The sequence below is a fragment of the Giraffa tippelskirchi genome, chromosome 5 (assembly GCF_054371585.1).
Source record: "Giraffa tippelskirchi isolate mGirTip1 chromosome 5, T2T-mGirTip1v1.2.pri, whole genome shotgun sequence".
Lineage (NCBI taxonomy): Eukaryota > Metazoa > Chordata > Mammalia > Artiodactyla > Giraffidae > Giraffa > Giraffa tippelskirchi.
Genome location: NC_137279.1, coordinates 187203186 through 187225376, shown reverse-complemented (window position 1 = coordinate 187225376; position 22191 = coordinate 187203186). Strand labels below are relative to the sequence as shown.

Here is a 22191-nt window from a genome sequence, read left to right as displayed (position 1 = left end):
ACTGCATTAGGCAGAGCCTTAGAACTTTGTGAGGCCTCTGTGCACTTGAATGGTTTAAGAGTGTGACTCTGCCCAAGACCAGAAATTGCTCTTTACCAAAATGAATAGCAGGCAGTCCACACCCACTCTCAAAAATTATGATTAAGAACCATGACTAAGAAATCCAATAAAACTTCTGCCCTGCAACCTGAGGAGACCTGACACTCAAAATCCACTGTGAATTCCTCCATTCATCAAAGATTTATGGCAGTGTTGGCCCTCCCGGCATGATGCGAGGGGCCAGGGCCCGAAATCCAAGTTAGACATGGTCTGTGCCTGTCAAGAGGGCTCTGGTGGACAAGCAAGAGGGTAACTACAGGGCAGGCTGAGATGTGCCGGGGTCAGGGAGCATGGGTGGCCAAGGAAACCAAGCAAGGCGGTGATGTAGTCTTGCTCTGGGGTCTACTGAAGAGCGGGGTGTCTGCAAGAGCATTCCTAGACCCACTGGAAGGTGATTTCTTTTAAAGCTGAAGCCACGCTGAAGTGAAGAAACTCACCCTCCCAACTACTCCTAGCTCTTTTGATGGAATCAAACTGGAGCTGCTTGTTACTAAACTGAAAAGGGCTATATAAACAAGTCCACTCCCTCTAGATAATCTGTGGGGCCCTCCAGGGGAAACAGAGTCATCTTCCCTGACTCTTCATAGCATTTTGCTTTATTCTGCCTTGTTGCTGTCACCGTTTACTCGCTCAGTCATGTCCAATTCTTTTGCGACCCCATGGACTGTAGCCTGCCAGGCTCCTCTGTCCATGGGATTTCTCAGGCAAGAAAACCAGAGTGGGTTGACATTGCTTTCTCCGGGGGAGCTTCCCAACCCAAGGATGAAACCCACGTCTCCTGCGTTGACAGGGGGACTTTTTTTTTAACTATCGAGCCTCCAGGGAAGCCCCTATTCTGCCTTGTATCCTTCAGCAATTTGCCTATCTGAGTTCCCTACTAGACTCCCTCTCTGCCTCTATCTCTACCTATCCACGGCTTTGCAGACAGTAAGACTCAGTAAATGTTTCTGTATCGATGTGATGCCCCTTCCCCCTTTGCTCTAGGCCCTATATCCAACCCAGCAAGTGCCATATCTGGATTATTCTACCACTGGTTCTCAGGCCCGGCTGCCATGGTCTTGTTTCTAGGCCTTAGCCTCCAAGGCTCTTAGTCCCTACCACTCCCTTTTGATTCCCTGCATCGGCCGTCCATGGCACAGTCCCATGCCACCACCACCCCTGAAACCTTGGTCAGCACATTCCTAGGGCCCAGCATAAATGCAGACTCCTCAGCTTTGCCCTTAGAACTCTCTGGAATGGACTCCATCTCATTCCACTTCTCTAGCCCTTCTGCTTAATCGCTCTCTCTGCCCCTTTCCCTCCTGTCATTCTGAATCACTTAAACTACCCCAAACACACCTTGTACTTTTCCATATTGCTTTGTTCACACTGGACTTGATTACCAATCTCTACTTTCTACTATTGTTTATTGCGTGCTTCCCAAGTGCCAAGTTGGCTTGAGTTTCGCAAGGTGATATGGAATCAGCAGTTTGTTCTAGTGAAAAGGTGAACCCTTTTAGATCTATTACCTTTTAAGATGAAATATTGAGTTCATTGGTTAATCATTTCCTCTTAGAACTAAGTGAACTTTATTGGTGTTGCCTCACCATTTATCAAGGCAAAGAATATAGTGTCAGAGAAAGAAAAAGGACGGAGTGGAAAAGAGTCAGATGTCAAAAAGAAAATCATGGTGATACAGCAGTTTTAGCAGAAATAATCATGGAATCCCAAGTTTACATGTAGCACTTAAACATGGCCAGCAATTTTCATCATTTTGATATACTGGGCCAGGAGTTAACAGACTATGGGCCAGAGCACCCTGGGGATCCCCAAAAAGCGTTCAAAGAATTTAGCAAAGTTAAAATTAGTTCTAAGATAATGATATTTGACTTTTGAGTACACTGGAGTTTCCCAGTGGCTACATGACACGTGATATAGCAATACATTGAATGCAGAAGCAGATATAAAAATCGAGCTCTTCTGTTAAGCCAGAGAGATGTAAAAAAAAAAAAAAAAATAGATGATGGCACTGTTTATTAAATTTGTTTTGAAAAACTTATTTTCCATAAATATATGATTTATATTAGCATGTATGCAGGTCAGGAAGCAACAGTTAGAACTGGACATGGAACAACAGACTGGTTCCAAATAGGAAAAGGAGCACGTCAAGGCTGTATATTGTCACCCTGCTCATCTAACTTATATGCAGAGTACATCGTGAGAAATGCTGGGCTGGATGAAGCACAAGCTGGAATCCAGATTGCCGGGAGAAATATCAATAACCTCAGATATGCAGATGACACCACCCTTATGGCAAAAAGTGAAGAAGAACTAAAGAGCCTCTTGATGAAAGTGAAAGAGGAGAGTGAAAAAGTTGGCTTAAAGCTCAACATTCAGAAAACTAAGATCATGGCATCCGGTCCCATCACTTCGGGGCAGACAGATGGGGCAACAGTGGAAACAGTGGTTGACTTTATTTTTCTGGGCTCCAAAATCACTGCAGATGGTGATTGCAGCCATGAAATTAAAAGACGCTTACTCCTTGGAAGGAAAGTTATGACCAACCTAGACAGCATATTAAAAAGCAGAGACATTACTTTGCCAACAAAGGTCCGTCTAGTCAAGGCTATGGTTTTTCCAGTGGTCATGTATGGATGTGAGAGCTGGAGTATAAAGAAAGCTGAGTGCCAAAGAATTGATGCTTTTGAACTGTGGTGTTGAAGAAGACTCTTGAGAGTCCCTTGGACTGCAAGGAGATCCAAGCACTCCATCCTAAAGGAAATCAGTTCTGAATGTTCATTGGAAGGACTGATGCTGAACAGAAGCTCAAACTTTGGCTGCCTGATGCAAACTCATTGGAAAAGACCCTGATGCTGGGAAAAACAGCAGGCATAAGGAGGAGAGGACAGAGGATGAGATGATTGCATGGCATCACCCACTCAATGGACATGAGTTTGAGCAAACTCTGGGAGATGGTGAAGGACAGGAAAGCCTGGCTGCAGTCCATGGAGTCGCGAAGAGTTGGACACGACTGAGCGACTGAACAACTGGAAAACAGCCCCCACCTCAAGCCAAGGGGAAGCCTGGTGTCACGCCTACTTTAAGAAAATGACTTTCTTCCTTAATGCAAGACCTTGATTTTCTGACCAAAGATGGAACCGGTGCTCCCTGCATTGAGAGCACAGGGTCATAACCACAGGGCCATCAGAGAGGTACCTGTGAGAGGTATCTGCTCAGGTAGTCAGAGCCACATCTCCCCGTTGGGCGATAACCTTTCAGCGGAGGTCGGGTGGGCGGAGCAAATGAGTGGGCGGGGCCTCTGCGGCTGCGCGCTGCGCGGAAGCGGTCACAGAGCCCCTCGTGAGCAATGCATTCTGGGCTCGCCCAATGAGACGCGGCATCATCACAAGGGGCGCCCACTCCGGGCAGCCTGGCCTGGTGGGCACTCGGGCCCGCGCCCCACGGGCTGCCAGCCAGCATCTGTCCTTGGCCCGCCGGGCCGTTCCCGGCCTTCCAATATGGTAGACTACTACGAGGTGCTGGGCGTGCCCCGGCAGGCCTCGTCGGAAGCCATCAAGAAGGCGTACCGCAAACTGGCGCTCAGGTGGCACCCGGACAAAAACCCCGAGAACAAGGAGGAGGCGGAGAGGCGATTCAAACAAGTGGCCCGGGCCTACGAGGTGTTGTCCGACGCCAAGAAAAGAGACGTCTACGACCGCTACGGCGAGGCGGGAGTGGAGGGCGGCGGCGGTGGCGGCCGCGCCGGCGGCGGCAGGCCTTTCGAGGACCCCTTCGAGTGTGTCTTCACCTTCCGGGACCCGGCCGACGTCTTCAGAGAGTTCTTCGGCGGCCGGGACCCGTTTTCGTTCGACTTCTTCGGAGACCCGCTGGAGAACTTTTTGGGGGGTCGGAGGAGATCCCGGGGAAGCCGAAGCAGGGGGTCCACGTCGCTTTTCTCCACCTTCAGTGAATTTCCAGCATTTGGAGGTGGTTTTTCTCCTTTTGATACAGGGTTTACCTCATTTGGTTCCATTGGGAATGGGGGTGCCTCTTCCGTCTCCATGTCCTGTGGTAGTGGGGGGACGGGCAACTTTAAATCCATGTCGACTTCCACCGAAATCATGAACGGCAAAATGATCACCACCAAGAGAATCGTGGAGAATGGCCAAGAAAGGATAGAAGTGGAAGAAGACGGGGAGCTGAAGTCCCTGATAATAAATGGCAAAGAGCAGTTGCTGCGCTCTGACACCAAGTGATCCTGGTCCACGTTGAACTTAGAGCACAACTTGAGGAATAGCAGGGCGTTCTCTTTTTTTTGAAGATTGCAAGCAAGCTCTACTTGCAAAACAACTGTACTCAAGAATTTATGAACAGTTCGTAACCAACGCCTATTTGCTGCTACTGTTGGGCCACAGAATAGGACCTCTGTTTTTCTTTAAAACTGTTGTAAATATCTGTATGCACTTTGCTATTTATTAAACATAACCCCAGGGCAGACACTGCTTATTTCGTGTTACTGAGACAAAATGTTCACCAGGGCACCTTCAAGCTGGCCCTTCCACTTTGTTTGCAATGTGAACCTAGTGGTTTGCTCTGAAGTTAATGTTACCAAGATAAATCAGTTTACTTCCTTTTTTTAGCACAAAGTAGTAACAGATATGAATGTATTAATAATACTTTCTGCTTAAAGATGGTGTTTAGTTCCACAGATTGCTGGTGAGGCAGTGAAAGTTAACTGTTTAAATATAACGTTAAGCCTAGGCTTTATAAAAACAAGGAAGCCTGACAAAGGTAATGTATTTAGTTTCTCATGCCTGCACTAACAGTTTACCACAAATTTGGTGACTTGGAACAATGTGTATTTATTCTCTTAAAGATCTGGAGGTCCAAATAGTTGCAGAGTCTAATACAACTGAACGACTACACACACACACACACACACACGTTCTCACACACACACACACACGCAGGCTGTAGTCCAAATAGTTGCAGAGTCTAATACAACTGAACGACTACACACACACACACACACACACACACACACACGTTCTCTCTCTCTCCCCCTTTCCTCCCTCTCACTCATTCTCCCTCCAAAGGCTAGGGCAAAACACTTAAGTGAATTCCTCACAGTTACACAGTTGATTATGAGCAGCCTCAGGACGGTATTCAGATCTCTTGACTTAAGCAATAATTAAAAAAAAGAACAGTGGTGATGATGACCAAAAACAATGCAAATCTCAGTGCTAGCTTTTGATTGGTTCTACAACTATGACGGCTGGAAATGTAAAAAGCATTTCCATAAGGCTACACACAATTTCCCCATTGCCACGTGCATGATGTATCTCATCTCAGGTTGACAAAAGCCAGAAATTTTGGAAAGCTTTGAATAGTGCAAAGTTTGGAATATTGATTGAGTGGTGCAACATAAACAGATCTGAGAGGTAGCTTTCTGTTGGCACATTTTATGCCCTCAAAGAAAATCTTTTTGGGCATAGTTGCTTTAGGATATTCCAATACAAAGTGTGCGACCCCCACCTGTTGGTCATCTCCAAAGAAAGGTCTGCATAAGGCATGAGAGTGAAAAGATAGCTGAACTGGACAGACTAAAAATGCAGCTTGTCCTCTCATCTGAAATTATAATCACCCTATTTGTGAGTCTACCACCTAGGGTATGGGTCTTAATTATACTGTATCTTCATCTCTCCTACACATCTCATTGTGGTTCCTTCTTTATATCTTTAATTATAGACTGTCTTTTCTGCTAGTTTTCAGGCCTTTCATGTCAATATTCTGTAAATGGTAATACTGGTGTTCCCTGGTATCTCAGCTGGTAAAAAATCTGCCTGCAGTGCAGTAGACCCCAGTTCCATCCGTGGGTTGGTAGCTCAGCTGATAAAAAAAAATCCACTTGCAATACAGAAGACCCCGGTTCAATTCCTGGGCCAGGAAGATCTCCTGGAGAAGGGATAGGCTAACCACTCCAGTATTCTTGGGCTTCTATGGTGGCTCAGATGGTAAAGAATCCACTTGCAATGCGGGAGACCTGGGTTTGATCCCTGGGTTGGGAAGATCCCTTGGAGGAGGGCATGGCAACCCACTCCAGTATTCTTGCCTGGAGAATCCACATGGGCAGAGGAGACTGACGGGCTACAGTCCATGGGGTCACAAAGAATTGGGCACGACTGAGTGAGTAAGCACAGCATAGCATGGGAAGGTGTGAATTCGAGTTCTTCCTTCAACATGTTGGCCACTCCCCTCAGTATAAAATTAATGAGATATTTCACATTAAGTCTTCAAATCATGCTATATATTTTACATTTACAGCATATGTCAATTTGGACTAGCCACATTTTAAGTGCCCAGTGGTCATGTGTAGTTAGTGGCTACTTCATCAGATAACATATAATCAACGTTTGTAAATGTTCCATTAATCCATCTAAAAATGCATATTTTCAATTTTCTAATTAAAAAGCTCAACATACCTAATTCTGGAAGTGATGTCTTAAAATATTTCCCCATTTAACTGAATTTTGCTCAATTTACATTTGAAATATTTAATAGTTTTTACTTTAAACATATAGCTGCTGAATTGGCACACATAGGTTTGACTGTTTCCTCATAAAGTTTGCCTTTTAAAAATGTTTAACCGTGATAAAATACCCCAACATAAGATTTACCATCTTAACCACTTTAAAGTGTACAGTTTGGTAGTGTTAATTGCAGTCATATTGTTGTGCAGCCAGTCTCCAGAACTGTTCATCTTGAAAAGCTGAAACTGTAAACCCCTTAACAACATCTCCACAGTTTCCCCCACTTCATAGTCCCTAGCAACCTCCATTTTACTTTCTGTCTCTATGAATTTAACCACTCTAGGTTCCTCATATTAGTGGAGTCATACAGTATGTGTCTTTTTTTGATACTGACTTATTTCACTTAGCATCATGTCCTCTAGGTTCATTCATGTTGTCATATATGTTGTCAGAATTTCCTTCATTTTTAAAGCTGAATAATATTCCATTGTATAGATAGACTACATTTTTCTTATCTGTTCATCTGCCAATGGACATGGGTTTCTCTCACCTTCTGGCTATTGTGAATAATGCTGCTATGAACATGGGTATACAAATATCTCTTCGAGATGCTGCTTTCAATTATTTTGGGTATATACCCAGAAGCAGAGTTGCTGGATCATCTGGTAATTCTATTTTTAATTTTTTGAGGAGCTGACAGACTGTTTTCCACAATGATTGCACCATTTTACACTCCCACCAACAGCACTATGAGGGTTCCAGTGAAGGAACCCTGGAGTGAGGGGTCTGAGCCCCATATCAGGTATCCCAGACCAGGGTTCTGCACCAGGAAGAAGGACTTCCAGATTATCTGGCTTTGAAGGTCAGTGGGGCTCACTTTTGGGAGAACCAGAGGGCTGTAGGAAATAAAGACTTTACTTTTCAAGGATGCACACAAAATCTCATACACTCGGGGGCCCAGAGCAGAAGCAGGAATCTGTTAGTCTTGGAGAACCTCCCAGAGAGGCAGGAGGCAACAGCGATCATCCTGGGGATGTGGACACTGACAGCAGCTCTTTGGGGAGCTCCATTCTATCATGATGACACTGTGCTGGCAAGGGCCATTTTGGGATCAACCCTCTAGCTTATTAGCACCAGGACCCAGCCCCACTCTCCTTGCTTGTAGGCACCGGTACTATGATGCTTCAGGTCAAGCAGCTAGCCAAGGGGGGACAGAGGCCCACTCGCTAACAGGCCAGCTGCCTAAGACCCCCTGAGATCTCAGCCACCCAGCACTTGGATCCATTCACCAGAGGGCCCAGGACTTGGACTCCTACCAGTGCGCCAGCACTACCCAGGGACACCTAGGGCCCAGGCCTCATCCTCCAGTGGAATGACATCAAATCCAGGACCCCCAGGCCCTGCAGCCAGAGACCCTGGGTCACAACTCCACCCACCAGTGAGCCAGCACTAACCCTTGGACTCCCTGGATCCTGACCCTATCTTCCAGCAAGTTGACACCAGATCAAGGACCCCTGGGCCATTCAATCAGAGACTCCAGGACCCAGCTCCACCTACAAGTGGGCCGGCATTAGCCCCAAGACTCAACACACCCACAAGAAGGCTGGCACAAGCCTCAGGACTCCCTGGGCCCTGGCTCCCTGTACCAGCAGGCCAAAACAAGTTTTGTGACACTCTAGACCTCACAGCCAACCCATCAGATTATAAGCTGACTTTGCAGCAGAAATTCTTCAGGCTGGAAGGGAATGGCATGATATGTTTAAAGTGATGAAAAACAACCAAAAGTGCCCTACTTGACAAAGCCTTCATTGAGATTCAAAGGAGAGATCGAAAGTTTTACAGACAAGCAAAACTCACAGTCTTGCACCATGAAACCAGGTTTACAAGAATTTTTAAAGAGTGTTCTCTAAGTGGAAAAGTAAAGGCCACAGTTAGAAATATGAAAATTACAAAAGAAAAAATTTCTTTGGTAAAGATAAATATACAATAAGGGTAGCATGTCAACCACATATAAGGCTAGCAGGAAGGTTAAAAGACAAAAGTAGTAAAATCATCCACAATGAGTAGCTAAGGGATACACAAAACAACAAGATGTGAAATATGTCAAAAATAGTAAATGTGGAGAGAGTTTGAAAACAGAGTTGTTAAAATGCTTTTGAACTTAAAATATTAACAATTTAAAATAATCACATATATAGAGATTGCTATCAAGAAACCACATGGTAACCACAAACCAAACATCTATAACACACATACAAAAAAATTCAAATTAGAAAGGAAGAAGTAAAACTGTCACTGTTTTCAGATAACATGACACTAAACATAGGAAACCCTAAACATGCCACCAAAAAAACTGTTAGAACTCATTAATGAATTTTGTAAAGCTGCAGGATATAAAATTGTTAACAGAAATCTGTTGCATTTCTATATACTGACAATGAACTACCAGAAATAGAAATTTTTTTTTTTTTTTCAAATTTTTGAAACATTTAATAAATGGCTCTAGTGAGTTGGGCCAGGTTCAGCACATCACTATGAGGCAGTCACTTGGTTTTATATCTCAAATTTACAAATAATTAGCTGTAATAGTTTTGATTATTTTATATAATCTTTTTTTTTTTAATAAATTTATTTATTTTAGTTGTGGGCTAATTACTTTACAATATTGTAATAGTTTTTGCCATACATTGACATGAATCAGCCATGGGTTTACATGTGTTCCCCTTCCTGGACCAATCTACTTCCAGTAACATCAAAATAATAAAATATCTAGGAATAAATATAAGAAGATAGAAGACCTGTACTGAGACATTTATAAGGCACTGATAAAAGTAATTGAAGACAACACAAACAGATGGAAAGTTAAAACAACTGTACTACTTAAGGCAATCTACAGATTCAATAAAATACTTATCAAAATACAAATGGCATTTTTCAAAGAACTGTTACATTTACATGGTGATTAAGCAGATAGCAAAAGATGGTGAGAAAAAAAATTTAAAAAGGTTGGTAAGAATGTAAAGAAAAGGGAAGTCTAGTGCACTGTTGGAGGCAAAGTAAATTGGTGCATCCACAATGGAAAACAGTACAACTGTCATATGATGCAGCAATTCTACTCCTGAGTATTTACACAAAGAAAACAAAAACAGTAATTAGAAAATATATATGCACCCTGAAGTTCATTGAAGCATTATTTACAATAACCAAAAATATTGGTTATTGAATATTACTCAGCCATAAAAAAGGATGAAATCTTGCCATTGCGACAACATGGATGGACCTCGTGGGTATTACACTTAGTGAAGTAAGACATATAAAGATAAATACTGTATGATTTCACTTACATGTGGAAAATAAAAGGCAATGAAAATGAACAACCATAACAAAACCGAAACAGACTCACAGATACAGAGAACAAACAGGCTATTGACAGGGGATCTGAGTGGGGAAGGGAGAGTAAAGGGTGAGGGGGATTAAGATCCAAGCTTCCAGTTGCAAAATAAGTGTCATAGGTACAAAATAAGAGTGTGAGAAATACGGTCAATAGTTATGTAATACATTTCTGTGATGAATATCATAGCTGGTGATTATTTTGAAGTGTATAGAAGGACTGAATCACCATGTTGTGTAATAGGAACAAACACAGTGCTGCAGGTCAATCATACTTTGAAAACTAAGAAGCAAACTCATAGAAATAGAAATCGGCTACCAGAGTCCGGGAATGGGAGGAGGGGGAGCGATACAGAATCTGCCTGCAACGCAGGAGATACGGATTTGATCTCTGGGTCTGGAAGACCAACCCCTGGTGGAGGGCAAGGCAACCCACTCCAGTATTCTTGCCAGGAAAATCCCATGGACAGAGGTGCCTGGTAGGCTACAGTCCATAGGGTTGCAAAGAATCGGACGTGACTAAAGCGGTTGAGCACACAAGCAGTCTAAGCGTACTAATTTCCAGTCATCAGTTCGGTCGCTCAGTCCTGTCTGACTCTTTGCGACCCCATGGACTGCAGCACGCCAGGCTTCCCTGTCCATCACCAGCTCCCAGAGCACGCCCAAACTCATGTCCATTATTTCCAGTTATAAGAGAAATAAATACCAGGACTGTAGTTAACAACATTAATTCCTTTAATTTTGTACTTATATGAGATGATGCATGATCACTAAACTTGTGGTAAAAGTCTCATGATCTAGAAAGTCAGATCACTCTGCTATCCACCTTAAGTTTAACCAAGGCTGCCTGTCAATTATGTCTCAATAAAACTGGAAGAAACAATGGCAAACAAGCACCTGGAAACAATTTTATATTGAGTATATGTTTAAAGGATAATATTTTAATATATTTGATTCAATAAAATATATTATTAAAATTAACTGCAATCCTATTGTTACTGTTTTTTAATATACATACTAAAAAGCCTTCAATTATATATATGACTTACATTAGATTCCTACTGGACAATTCTGTACTAGACCATTAAGAAAACATATTAAGAAATTTTTTAAAACAGTGACTCACAAGAAACATTCTCTGATTATAACTCAAAATAACTAGAAAAAATAAGAGAAAAATGACTGCAATAATCTTAATTATATGGGAATTAAGAAACAACCTTCTTTAAAATAAATAGAAGCCACTGACTCAAAGAGCAAATCAAAAACATAAATTTAAGTTAAAAAAATGAGAGCAATTTATGCAAAACTCTAAGGGATTGAGAAAATGTTTGATTTATGAATAAAGAACCTTCAGTTCTGAATTATTAAGAAAACATAAAGTAACTTAATGCTTACCTAAGGAAATTATAAAAGCAGCTATAAAATAAACCAAAGGAAACAAGGATGATATCATTAACAAAAACAATAACACAACAAGCTACAATTAATGAAATAGTAAACAAAAAGAGTAAAACGAAAAAGCAAATCCAAAAGCTATTTCTTTGAGAAGACCAATAATGTAATTCAACATATCATAAATTATAAGAAGGAACAAAAATAAAATAAACTTTAATTAATTTAAATTAATTAAATTTAATTAAAATAAACTTTAATCTTTCATATTTTGATGAAAATTTCCATAAACATTTAAAGGAGTCACATGTAAGGGTAAACCAAATCAAATAAACGCAAATGACAAAAATTTTAAAACAAAAATTTAGTGGAACAAAAATGATAACACTTGAGAATCACAGAGTAAATGTCTTACATGCGCCAAATAAATTGGCACAAACGTATTTAAATGCTTCCAGATGACATAACTTGTCATGCTGGGCACATTTTAATAATGATAATAGATACTATTTGCTTGTTCACAGTGACAATATTAAGGTCAGAATGGTTAGGTCTGCCACCCATGGACATTCAACTACAAAAATGAGAGTGAAGATGTAAGCAAATGCTATTAACTTTAGAGAATATATTCATACAGAAAAACTAAAAGGAAAACAGCAGCATTTACTTTTCAAATTCTTTCCTCATTTTCACTATTTACAAATGTAATATATACATACATATTTTATAATTGAACAAATGCATTGCACGAAGAAAGAAGAAAATAAAGTAGAATAGATCTTTTGTGGTGTGGGCAAAAAAAGAAAACTGAAGTTAGAGTCCTGTGCAATAATAAATGCATTAATATAAAGAGATCTAAGAATATGACTACAAAAACTCTAAGAGATCTAAAGTCATGGAAGTTAATATAAATCCAGTATATGTCATATACGTGGACAAAAAAAAGAGGGCTAACTAAGTAGATTAAAAACAAATCCTGCTCCAAGAGTCCTATTTTGATTAAACCCAAATATTCAGGGTTAACATAGGAAGACTCTAAAACCATGAGGAAAGTGGCAGTTTCCATCATGGAAACTTGGGGTGCAGTGACCTGGGCTGGGGTAGGTGTGATGATGTGGTCAAACCCTTCCTCTTTGAGACTCAGTTCTCAACCTCTCTGCCTTCCTCCTGTCCACTGTGTTCATAGGCTCAGTTTGACCTCCTCTCCAGCCCCCACCACTAGCCTTTGATGACTTCAGTGTCCCATTAAGGAGAACTACCTGACATGGAATCCAACTGTGTACATCCCCACATTTTACTTCGGACCCCAACTCCTGGTCAAAAGACTTCTGTCAGCACAGCTCCATCTCTGAGGAGTTGGACTCAACTATTTCTTTTTCTGATCACAGAGACCACAACTTCTCTCTCCGGTATGATCTCACTTCCACTTGATTTATTCAATCCGTCTGAAACTTCTGCTTCCTTTCAGGATCTAGGTCTCCTGTGACCACACCACAGCGGCTTCCAAGACAAAAACCACTAAAACGATCAGGTCAACCAATGCAATCTGTCAGTTCTTTCTTCCTATTGAAACGGAGTCAGACCCCATGGTGCTTACTGGCCATGTCCTCTGGCTACCTTTTGTCTGTGGAAAAACCTTTAGCCAGAGAATGAGTATAGTCAGAGAAATGAGAAAATGCAAAAACAAACAAACAGTCCAACAAAACTAAATAGTCAGTAAGCAAAGTCAAGGACCTTTAGTACCTCCTCAAGGGCTATAGATAATACTCTGAGCCATAACCTGTGAGCTATCAAGATACTGAAACCCCTATGAGGTGGAAAAAGTTAACTACTTGGTGACCAGACTGTAGCCACGACATATAAGCTGCCAGTTCTGAGAACTGGCCTCAAGCAAATGGGAACAGACGGGTCCTGAGACTGAAGATTAACTGTACTGAAAACAAACAAAATGATGGTGCTCAGACCGCTGATTTCGAGATGACGGTCAGAGCTGACTGTGCTGTTTCTACACGGAGCCCCCTTCCCTCTGTCAGTAAAAGCTCTTGCCCCTGATTGTCCAAGGAGGGAACAAGTGTTTCGACAGGACTCGCCTCTCTCCATCCCCGCCTCCCTCCATCCCCATCCCGGGAATATTCATCCAAGCAAACTTTCACATCCGCCAATCTTGCTTCTTTATTGTCTTTTGAGCCGCAAGCAACCAGACTCCACTTTGCTTACACTTCTACTGAACACCCTCAGGCAAAATCCCCTGAAGGATAAATTCACAGCTCAAGTTCCTGCTCCTACTCAGCTGGAGAAAACTGCACAACTGTTACACCGATGTCTTTACAAAAGGGCAATCTCGGTGGAATCACGCCACTGCCTGTCAATCCCATTACACACCCCCAACCCTGCCTCTCACTCCTCTCAGAGATCACTGGAAGCCTTTACTGCACTCCTGCAGGCACATTAACAATGTGTCTCACCACAGATGGTGAGGAGGAGAATGAGAGGTGGAAATCATCAGAAAGATGAGTATATCATGAAGCACCCTGAACTGTTGTTTTTTCAAAAAATAAAATGTGGTCCACTTGGAACACTGATTAAAGCAGCGGTACAGACCTGACGTAACGGCTTCCTGTTGACACAGTTGATACCCCCAATGAACACCATGTTGGGCATGATCGGCCGCGGGTAGTCCATCACAAAATCTCCTCTGAACAGCCACACGGATCCAGAGGCAAGAATCTCCACCAGTGACACCTCTCTCTGAAGAAGCTCGGATGCCATACGTGCATAAGGCATGAAAGCAACCTGGCAAATGTACTTCAGGCCCAGAGGGTAGAGCATGTTCTTGACCCTTTGGAAGAAGGTCATGTGGTCTGAATTCATTGTTAATAACCGAGGAACGTATGAGAAAGGGTTTGGGCATGCTGTGGCCTCAACATCTAAGTCGCAGGGAAGGAAACGCAAAAAAAACACAGCAGGAATGGACAGGTACTTAGCCAGCACTGCCCCGCAGGGGTAAACAGGATCCGTTAAAACCACATCGAAGGAACTGGCATTCAGGTCTCTGATCAGGTCCTTGTTATACAACAGTGCCTCACAAGACCTTGCAAAGAACAAAGATACATTTTTCAGTATTGCCATAGTTTCCAAAAACAGTGTTAGAAAATGTACCCTTTCAAAAAACTCATCAGGACGGGCCTTCATGATGGAATCAAACTGGTCCTGTGTGTAGGGAATGGCATAGGTTTTCGTGGTGAAAAAGTCTTCTGCCTTGATGTGCATATTCACCTCCGGAGCAACGACCACTGCCTGGTGACCTCTGGCGTGGAGCTCCCGCACGGCCTCCCGCATGCTGAGCCAGTGGCTGCCCTCCATGGGGACCACCAGCACCTTCCCAGCCTCGGCCCATCGCCCGACGCACAGACAGAGCAGGAGTCCAGCCAGCACCTGCCGTGGAAGCTGCAGTCCCAGGGCCATCTCTGCACAAACCAGAAGCAACTGATTCTCTGGTGGGGCTGTGCCACCTATATTTGTTCCCTTATCTTTATTTTATCATCAAGTCACTTGAGCAAAATGGCATGTCATTGGAAGGCAGGGATTGATGATTACACCATATATTACATGTTATGTCTATGCCTGTGTTTTATCACCTCTGCTTTCACCCGGAAAGAACACTCCCCCTTATCTTGGTAAAACTCCTCTGACTCTGCTGCTCCCTCTGGGGAGCATTCTAGTTCACTCTCTTGTTCTTCATCCAAGACCCAAAGCAAGACTGTGCCTGCCCATTCCCTTGGTCACCTCCTGCCTCTCTGCTAACCTTGTTCTCTGGGGCTGGACTGAACTCTGAGGAGTCACCTCTGTCCCAGTCCCCACCCAGAACCTCTGCTGGATGTGACCTTATCTGAGAACTCTTTAATCTCTAGCCCCGCATTCGTGGGTGAACACAGAATGCATCCAGGGAAACATGTAACGTTGCCAAGACAGCCTTCTCTCAGCGAAAAGGGGATGGTGGCTCTCTGGTTTGTTCCTGTTCCACACTGGACACCTCTTGTACTGTTCAGGAGAGAGTCTATTGGAGCAGCCATCAGATATGGAAACATCTGAAAAGATCCTTGATGGAGACAGCAGAAGGACTGGTTAAGAATTCTTTGTCTGCCGTGTGGAATACATGTTGCTGTTACCTAAAGCATTGGTCTTTCCAGTAGTCATGTTCAGTTATGAGAGTGGACCATAAAGAAGACTGAGCACCAAAGAATTGATGCTTTCTAACTGTGGTGCTGGAGAAGACTCTTGAGAGTCCCTTGGACTGCAAGGAGATCAAACCAGTCAATCCTAAAGGAAATCAACCCTGAATATTCATTGGAAGGACTGATGCTAAAGCTGAAACTCCAATACTTTGGCCAGCTGATGTGAAGAGCTGACTCATTGGAAAAGACCCTGATCCTGGGAAGGACTGAGGGCAAGAGGAGAAGGGGATGACAGAGGCTGAGATGGTTGGATGACATCACTGACTCAATGGACATGCGTTTGAGCAAACTCCAGAAGATAGTGAAGGACAAGGAAGCCTGCCATGCTGCGGTTCATGGGGCCACAAAGAGTTGGACAATACTTGGTGACTGAAGAAGAAGAACAACAACAAAGCATCAGTGGGCAAGCAGACCTTAGTAACGACACAGCAGGGCTCAAAGGGCACCAGCCCTGAAGGTCTGCTCACACTGGGATAGGAGGGAGTTTTCCCCTGGCTTTAGAACAGGCTCTCTGAATCCCTATTCTTATGTTGAACAGCAAAGAAAATTACAAACAAAAGAGAAAAGCCACTTACTGAATGGAAGAAGATATTTGCAAATGATATATCTAATAATAGGTTAATATCCAAAGTACAAAAAGAATTCATACAAGTCAACAACAAAAAAACATGATTAAAAATGTGCAGAAGACTCAAACACACTTTTTTTCAGAGAAGACATACAGAAGGCCAACAGGCACATAAAAAGATGCTAAACATCACTAATCATCAGAGAAATGCAGATCAAATCATCGGGAACTATTGCCTCACACCTGTCAGAATGACCATTATCAAAAAGACAATAAATAACAAGCACTGGCAAGGATGTAGAAAAAAGGGAACTCTAGGGCACTGTTGGTATCAATGTAAATTGGGAGAGCCACAAAGGAAAACACTACAGAGATTCTCAAAGAGGTAAAAATAGGACTACCATATGATCCAGAAATTCTACTCTTGGGTATTCATACAAAGAAATGGAAAACACTAATTAGAAAAGATATATAGACCCCTATGTTTGTTGCATTGCTGTTTACAACAGCCAAGATATATTGGCTATTGACTATAACTCAGCCATAAGAGAGAAAGAAATCTTGTCATTTGCAACAACACGGATGGACCTGGAGGGTATTATGCTTAGTGAAGTGAGACAGAGAAAGACAAATACTGTATGATTTCACTTACATGTGGGAAAAAAGTCAAAGCAAATGAACAACCATGACAAAACAGAAACAGACTCATAGATACAGAGAGCAAACAAGCAGCTGACAGAGGGGGTGGGGGAGGAGAAAGGAGAGAGAAGGGTAAGGGGGATGAAAATGCAAACTTTCTTGTGGTGCATATGCACAATGGAATATTACACCGCCATGTAAAAGAATACATTTGAGTCAGCCCTAATGAGGTGGATGAACCCAGAGCCTGTTACACAGAGTGAAGAAGTCAGAAAGAGAAAAACAAATATATATTAATGCATATATTGGAGAAGGACATGGCAACCCACTCCAGTATTCTTGCCCAGAGAATTCCATGGACAGAGGAACCTGGTGGGCTACAGTCCATGGGGTCACAAAGAGTCAGACATGACTGAGTGACTGACACTTTCTTTCAATGCATGTATATGGAATCTAGAAAGATGGTACTAATGAGCCTATTTGCAGAGCAGTAATGGAGACACAGACATAGAGAATAGACTTGTGGACACAGTACAGGAAGGAGAGGGTGGGATGAATTGAGAGAGTAGCGTGGAAACATATAAATTACCATATGTGAGATACAGAGCCAATGGAAATTTGCTGTATGATGCAGGGAGCTCAAATTAGGCGCTTTGTGACAACCTAGAGGGGTGGGGTGGCGTGGGAGATGGGGGGAGTTTCAAAAGAGAGGAGTTATATGTATACCTATGGCCGATTCATGCTGATGTATGGCAGAAACCAACACAACATTATAAAGCAATTATCCTCAAATTAAAATGTTTTTTAAAAGATCCAAACTTCCAGTTGCAAAATAAATGTCACAGGTATGAAATAAGAGTGCAAGAGTCAAAAGTTATGTAATACCTTTCTACTGTGAATATCATAACTGGATTTATCATGGTGATTCTTTTGAAGGGTATGGAAGTACTGAATCACTATGTTGTCTAACAGAACTAACATAGTGCTGTGGTCAGTTATACTTCAAAAATCAACAAATGGATAGAAACGGAAATCAACTTTGTGGCTACCAGAGGCAGGGAGCAGGGGCAAAGAGGAGTTGGATGAAGGCAGTCTAAGGGGACAAGCTTCCAATTATGAGAGAAATAAGGACAGGGGTGTAATCTACAACATGATAGATATAATTAACCCTGTTGTATGTTACATATGAACATTGTTAAGAGAGTATATTCTAAGAATTCTCATCACAAGGTAAAAAATTTTTTCTGCTCCTTTAATTTTGTATCTATATAAGATGATGAGTGATCACTCAACTTGTTAGAGCAATCACCTCATAATCTAGAAAAGTCAGATCACTCTGCTTATTCAGGGCTGCCTGTCAATTATATCTCAGGAAAACTGAAAGAAATGATAGCAAATGAACACCTTAAAATTTTTATGCTGAGTATATCTTTAAAGGATAATATTTTTCATATATCTGATTTAATAAAATATACTGTTAAAATTAATTTAACCCTCTTTTTGCTTTTCTAAATATGCCAACTAAAAAGCTTTCAGTTACACATGTGGTATACATTATACTTCTATTGGGTAATTCTGTAATAGACCAGAAAGAAGAACTATTAAGAAAATTTTTATAGCAATGACTTCACAAGAAACATTCTCTGATTATAATCAAAAATAAATAGAAAAAATAGGAGAAAGGCAGCCACAATAAATCTTAACCCCATGGGAACTAAGAAGCAACCTTGTTAACAACAGCAACAAACGGCAGGGCACCCCTGGCGGCTCAGAGGTCAAGAGTCCATCTGCGATTGCAGGGGAGCCAGAGTCAACCGCGGATCTGCGAAGATCCCACATGCCTCAGAGCAACAAAGCCCGGGGCCACAACCATTGAGCCTGTGCTCCAGAGCCTGGGAACCACAACGAATGAGCCCATGTTCCACAGCTACAGAAGCCGGCACGCCCTAGAGTCTGCACTCCCCAACAGGAGAAGCCACCACAATGAGAAGCCTGCACATTGCAGCAAAGAGTAGACTCTGCTTGCGGCAACTAGAGAAAAGCCCGAGCAGCAACAGAGATTCAGTGCAGCCAAAAATAAATAAATAATAAATACAATTATTTTTAAAAAGCAGATAGTCACTGACTCAAAGAGGAAATCAAAAACAAAAGTTTAAGTTAAAACATAGAAAGAGAATGAGAACAATTTATTTCAAAATCTAAGGGATCTAAGAAATGTTTTATGTATGACCATCAATTCTTTATTATTAGGAAAACAAAAGAAAATTAATGCTTACCTAGGGAAAGCAGAAAAACAGCTATAAAATTAACTAAACAAGGATGATATCGTCAATAAAAAATGAGTGGCAATTAATGAAATAGAAAACAAAAATAGTAAAAAGAACAAGCAAATCCAAAAGCTATTTCTTTGAGAATATCAGTAAAATAATTTAACGTGTCATAAATCTTAAGAAGAAGAAACAAAAATGCAAAAGATTTAGATTTTAATATTTCATATTTTGAAAAAATTGTCCATTAACATTCAAAGACATCACCTCTAAGGGTAAAGTGCAAGTCGCTCAGTCATGTCTGACTCTTTGCAAACCCATGGATTGTAGTCCACCAGGCTCCTCTGTCCACAGGATTCTCCAGGCAAGAATACTAGAGCAGGCAGCCATTCCCTTCTCCAGGGACCTTTCAGACCCAGGAATCAAACCAGGGTCTCCTGCATTGCAGGCAAATTCTTTACCACCTGAGCTACCAGGGAAGCCCGCCTCCAAAGGTAAACCTCTAAGTATAAACCACACCAAATAAATGAGTGGCAAAATCTCAAAGTAAAAAACAGTTTAGTGGAGCAAAAGTGATTAATAGTCTGCTTACCACATGTAACATTTGAAAATTTCAGTGTATGTGATTTTTCATGTACCAAGTAAATTGGCACAAATATATCCAAGTGCCTTCAGATGATACACCATGTCCTGCTGAGCACTTTATAATAATGATAATAGAACTATTTGTGTGTTTACAATGACAGTATAAAGTCAGAATAGTTGGGTCATACGGCCAAGGTAATTCAGCTAGAAAAATGAGAGTGAGGATTTGAACCAATACAGTTACCTCTAGAGAATATATTCACACAGAAAAACTAAAAAGAAAGGAGTGGCAAACACTTTTTAAATGCTTCCTTACTTTCTACCTTTTGCAAATCTAGTATATACATGCATATTTTATAATTGGACAAATGCATTGCATATAGGAAGAAAACTAAGTAGAATAGACCATTTGTGGTGTGAACAAAAAGAAATGTGAAGATAGAGTCCTTTGCAATAATAAATACAGTAATATAAAGGGATATAAAAGTAAGATTACAAGAACTATAAGAGATCTAAAGTCATGGAAGTTAATATAAACTCAGTACATGTCATGTAAGTGGGCAAAGCAAGAGGGCTAACTAAGTAGATGAAAAAACAAATCCTGCCCCTAAGAGTCCTATTTCGATTAAACCCAAATATTTAGGGTTAACATGGGAAGAATCTGAAACCATGAGGAAAGTGGTAGTTTCCATCATGGAAACTTGGGGTGCAGTGACCTGGGCTGGGGTAGGTGTGGTGATGTGGTCAAACCCTTCCTCTTTGAGACTCACTTCTCAGCATCACTGCTCAGTTTTACCTGCTCTCCAGGCCCCATCACTAGTCTTTGATGATGTCTCACCTTAAACACCTATCTAACATGCCATCCAACTATGTACGTCCCCACATTTTACTCCAGACCTCAACTTCTAGTCAGAGTCTTATGGCAGGCACAGCTTCATCTCTGAAAAGTTGGACCAAATTATTTTCTTCTCCAATCACAGAGACCCAGACTTTTCTCCCCACTATTGTCTCACTCCCACTTTATTTATTCAACCTCTCTTAAACTTCTACATCCATTTGGCATTTAAGTCTCCTATGACCACACCTCAATCTCTTCCAAGACAAAACCACTAAGAACTATCAGGTCAACAAATGCAATCTGCCAGTTCTCCCTTGGTTTTGATGGTGCCAGACCCCATGGTCCTTACTGGCCATGTCCTCTGTCTGCCTTCTTTCTGTGGAAGACCTTTGGCCCAAGAATGAGTTTAGTCAAAGGAGTGAGAAAATGAAAAAACAAAGGAAAACAGTCCAACAAAACTAACTAGTTTAGTCAGTAAGCAACATCAAAGACCTTTAGTTCCTCCTCAAGGGCTATAGATAACACTCTGAGCCATATCCTGTGAGCTATCAAGATACTGAAACCCCTATGAGGTGGAAGAAGTTAACTACATGGCAACCAGACTGTAGCCATGACACATAAGCTGCCACAACTCTGAGAACTGGCCTCAAGCAAATGGGAACAGACCGGCCCTGGAACTGAAGATCAACTGTACTGAAAACAATTAAACCTGGAGAAGGGAATGGCCACCCACTCCAGTATTCTTGCCTGGAAAATTCCATGGAAAGAAGAGCCTGGCCGGCTACCGTCAATGCGGTCACAAAGAGTCTACCACAACTGAGTGGCTGACCACAAGACAATCAAAATGATGGTGGTCAGATCACTGATGACCAATTTCGAGATGACGGTCAGAGCTGACTGTGCTGTTTCTACACAGAGCCCCCTTCCCTCTGTCAGTAAAAGCTCTTGCCCCTGATTGTCCAAGGAGGGAACAAGTGTTTCGACAGGACTCGCCTCTCTCCATCCCCGCCTCCCTCCATCCCCATCCCGGGAATATTCATCCAAGCAAACTTTCACATCCGCCAATCTTGCTTCTTTATTGTCTTTTGAGTCGCAAGCAACCAGACTCCACTTTGCTTACACTTCTACTGAACACCCTCAGGCAAAATCCCCTGAAGGATAAATTCACAGCTCAAGTTCCTGCTCCTACTCAGCTGGAGAAAACTGCACAACTGTTACACCGATGTCTTTACAAAAGGGCAATCTCGGTGGAATCACGCCACCGCCTGTCAATCCCATTACACACCCTCAACCCTGCCTCTCACTCCTCTCAGAGATCACTGGAAGCCTTTACTGCACTCCTGCAGGCACATTAACAATGTGTCTCACCACAGATGGTGAGGAGGAGAATGAGAGGTGGAAATCATCAGAAAGATGAGTATATCATGAAGCACCTGGTATTAAGTCTGTTTTTTTTTTTAATGTGTTCTACTTGGAATGGAGCTTTCCAGGTAGCATGAGTGGTAAAGAACCTGCCTGACAATGCAGGAGACCAAGGAGATGCAGATTCCATCCCTGGGTCGGGAAGATCCCTTGGAGGAGGTCATGGCAACCAACTCCAGTATTCTTGCCTGGAGAATCGCGTGGACAGAGGAGCCTAGGTGGGGGCTACAGTCCTTACGGTCAC

At 42.2% G+C, this 22191-nt stretch overlaps 1 protein-coding gene and 1 pseudogene across 1 annotated transcript; one reads left to right on the top strand and one right to left on the bottom strand.

Annotated features, from left to right (window-relative positions):
• Nucleotides 1-3385: 3385 nt before the first annotated feature.
• Nucleotides 3386-4573, top strand: LOC145506423 (dnaJ homolog subfamily B member 3-like). The gene has a single exon (XM_081491065.1). It carries the CDS (start codon nt 3597-3599, stop codon nt 4332-4334), a length of 738 nt encoding a protein of 245 aa, XP_081347191.1. The 5' UTR covers nt 3386-3596; the 3' UTR covers nt 4335-4573.
• Nucleotides 4574-7727: 3154 nt separating this feature from the next.
• LOC145505316 (UDP-glucuronosyltransferase 1A3-like) lies at nt 7728-14858 on the bottom strand (annotated as a pseudogene).
• Between the last annotated feature and the right edge of the window lie 7333 nt (nt 14859-22191).

What these genes read in the sequence shown, in the direction of transcription:
- LOC145506423 (XM_081491065.1), top strand. Translation starts at nt 3,597, where the DNA reads ATGGTAGACTACTACGAGGTGCTGGGCGTGCCCCGGCAGGCCTCGTCG.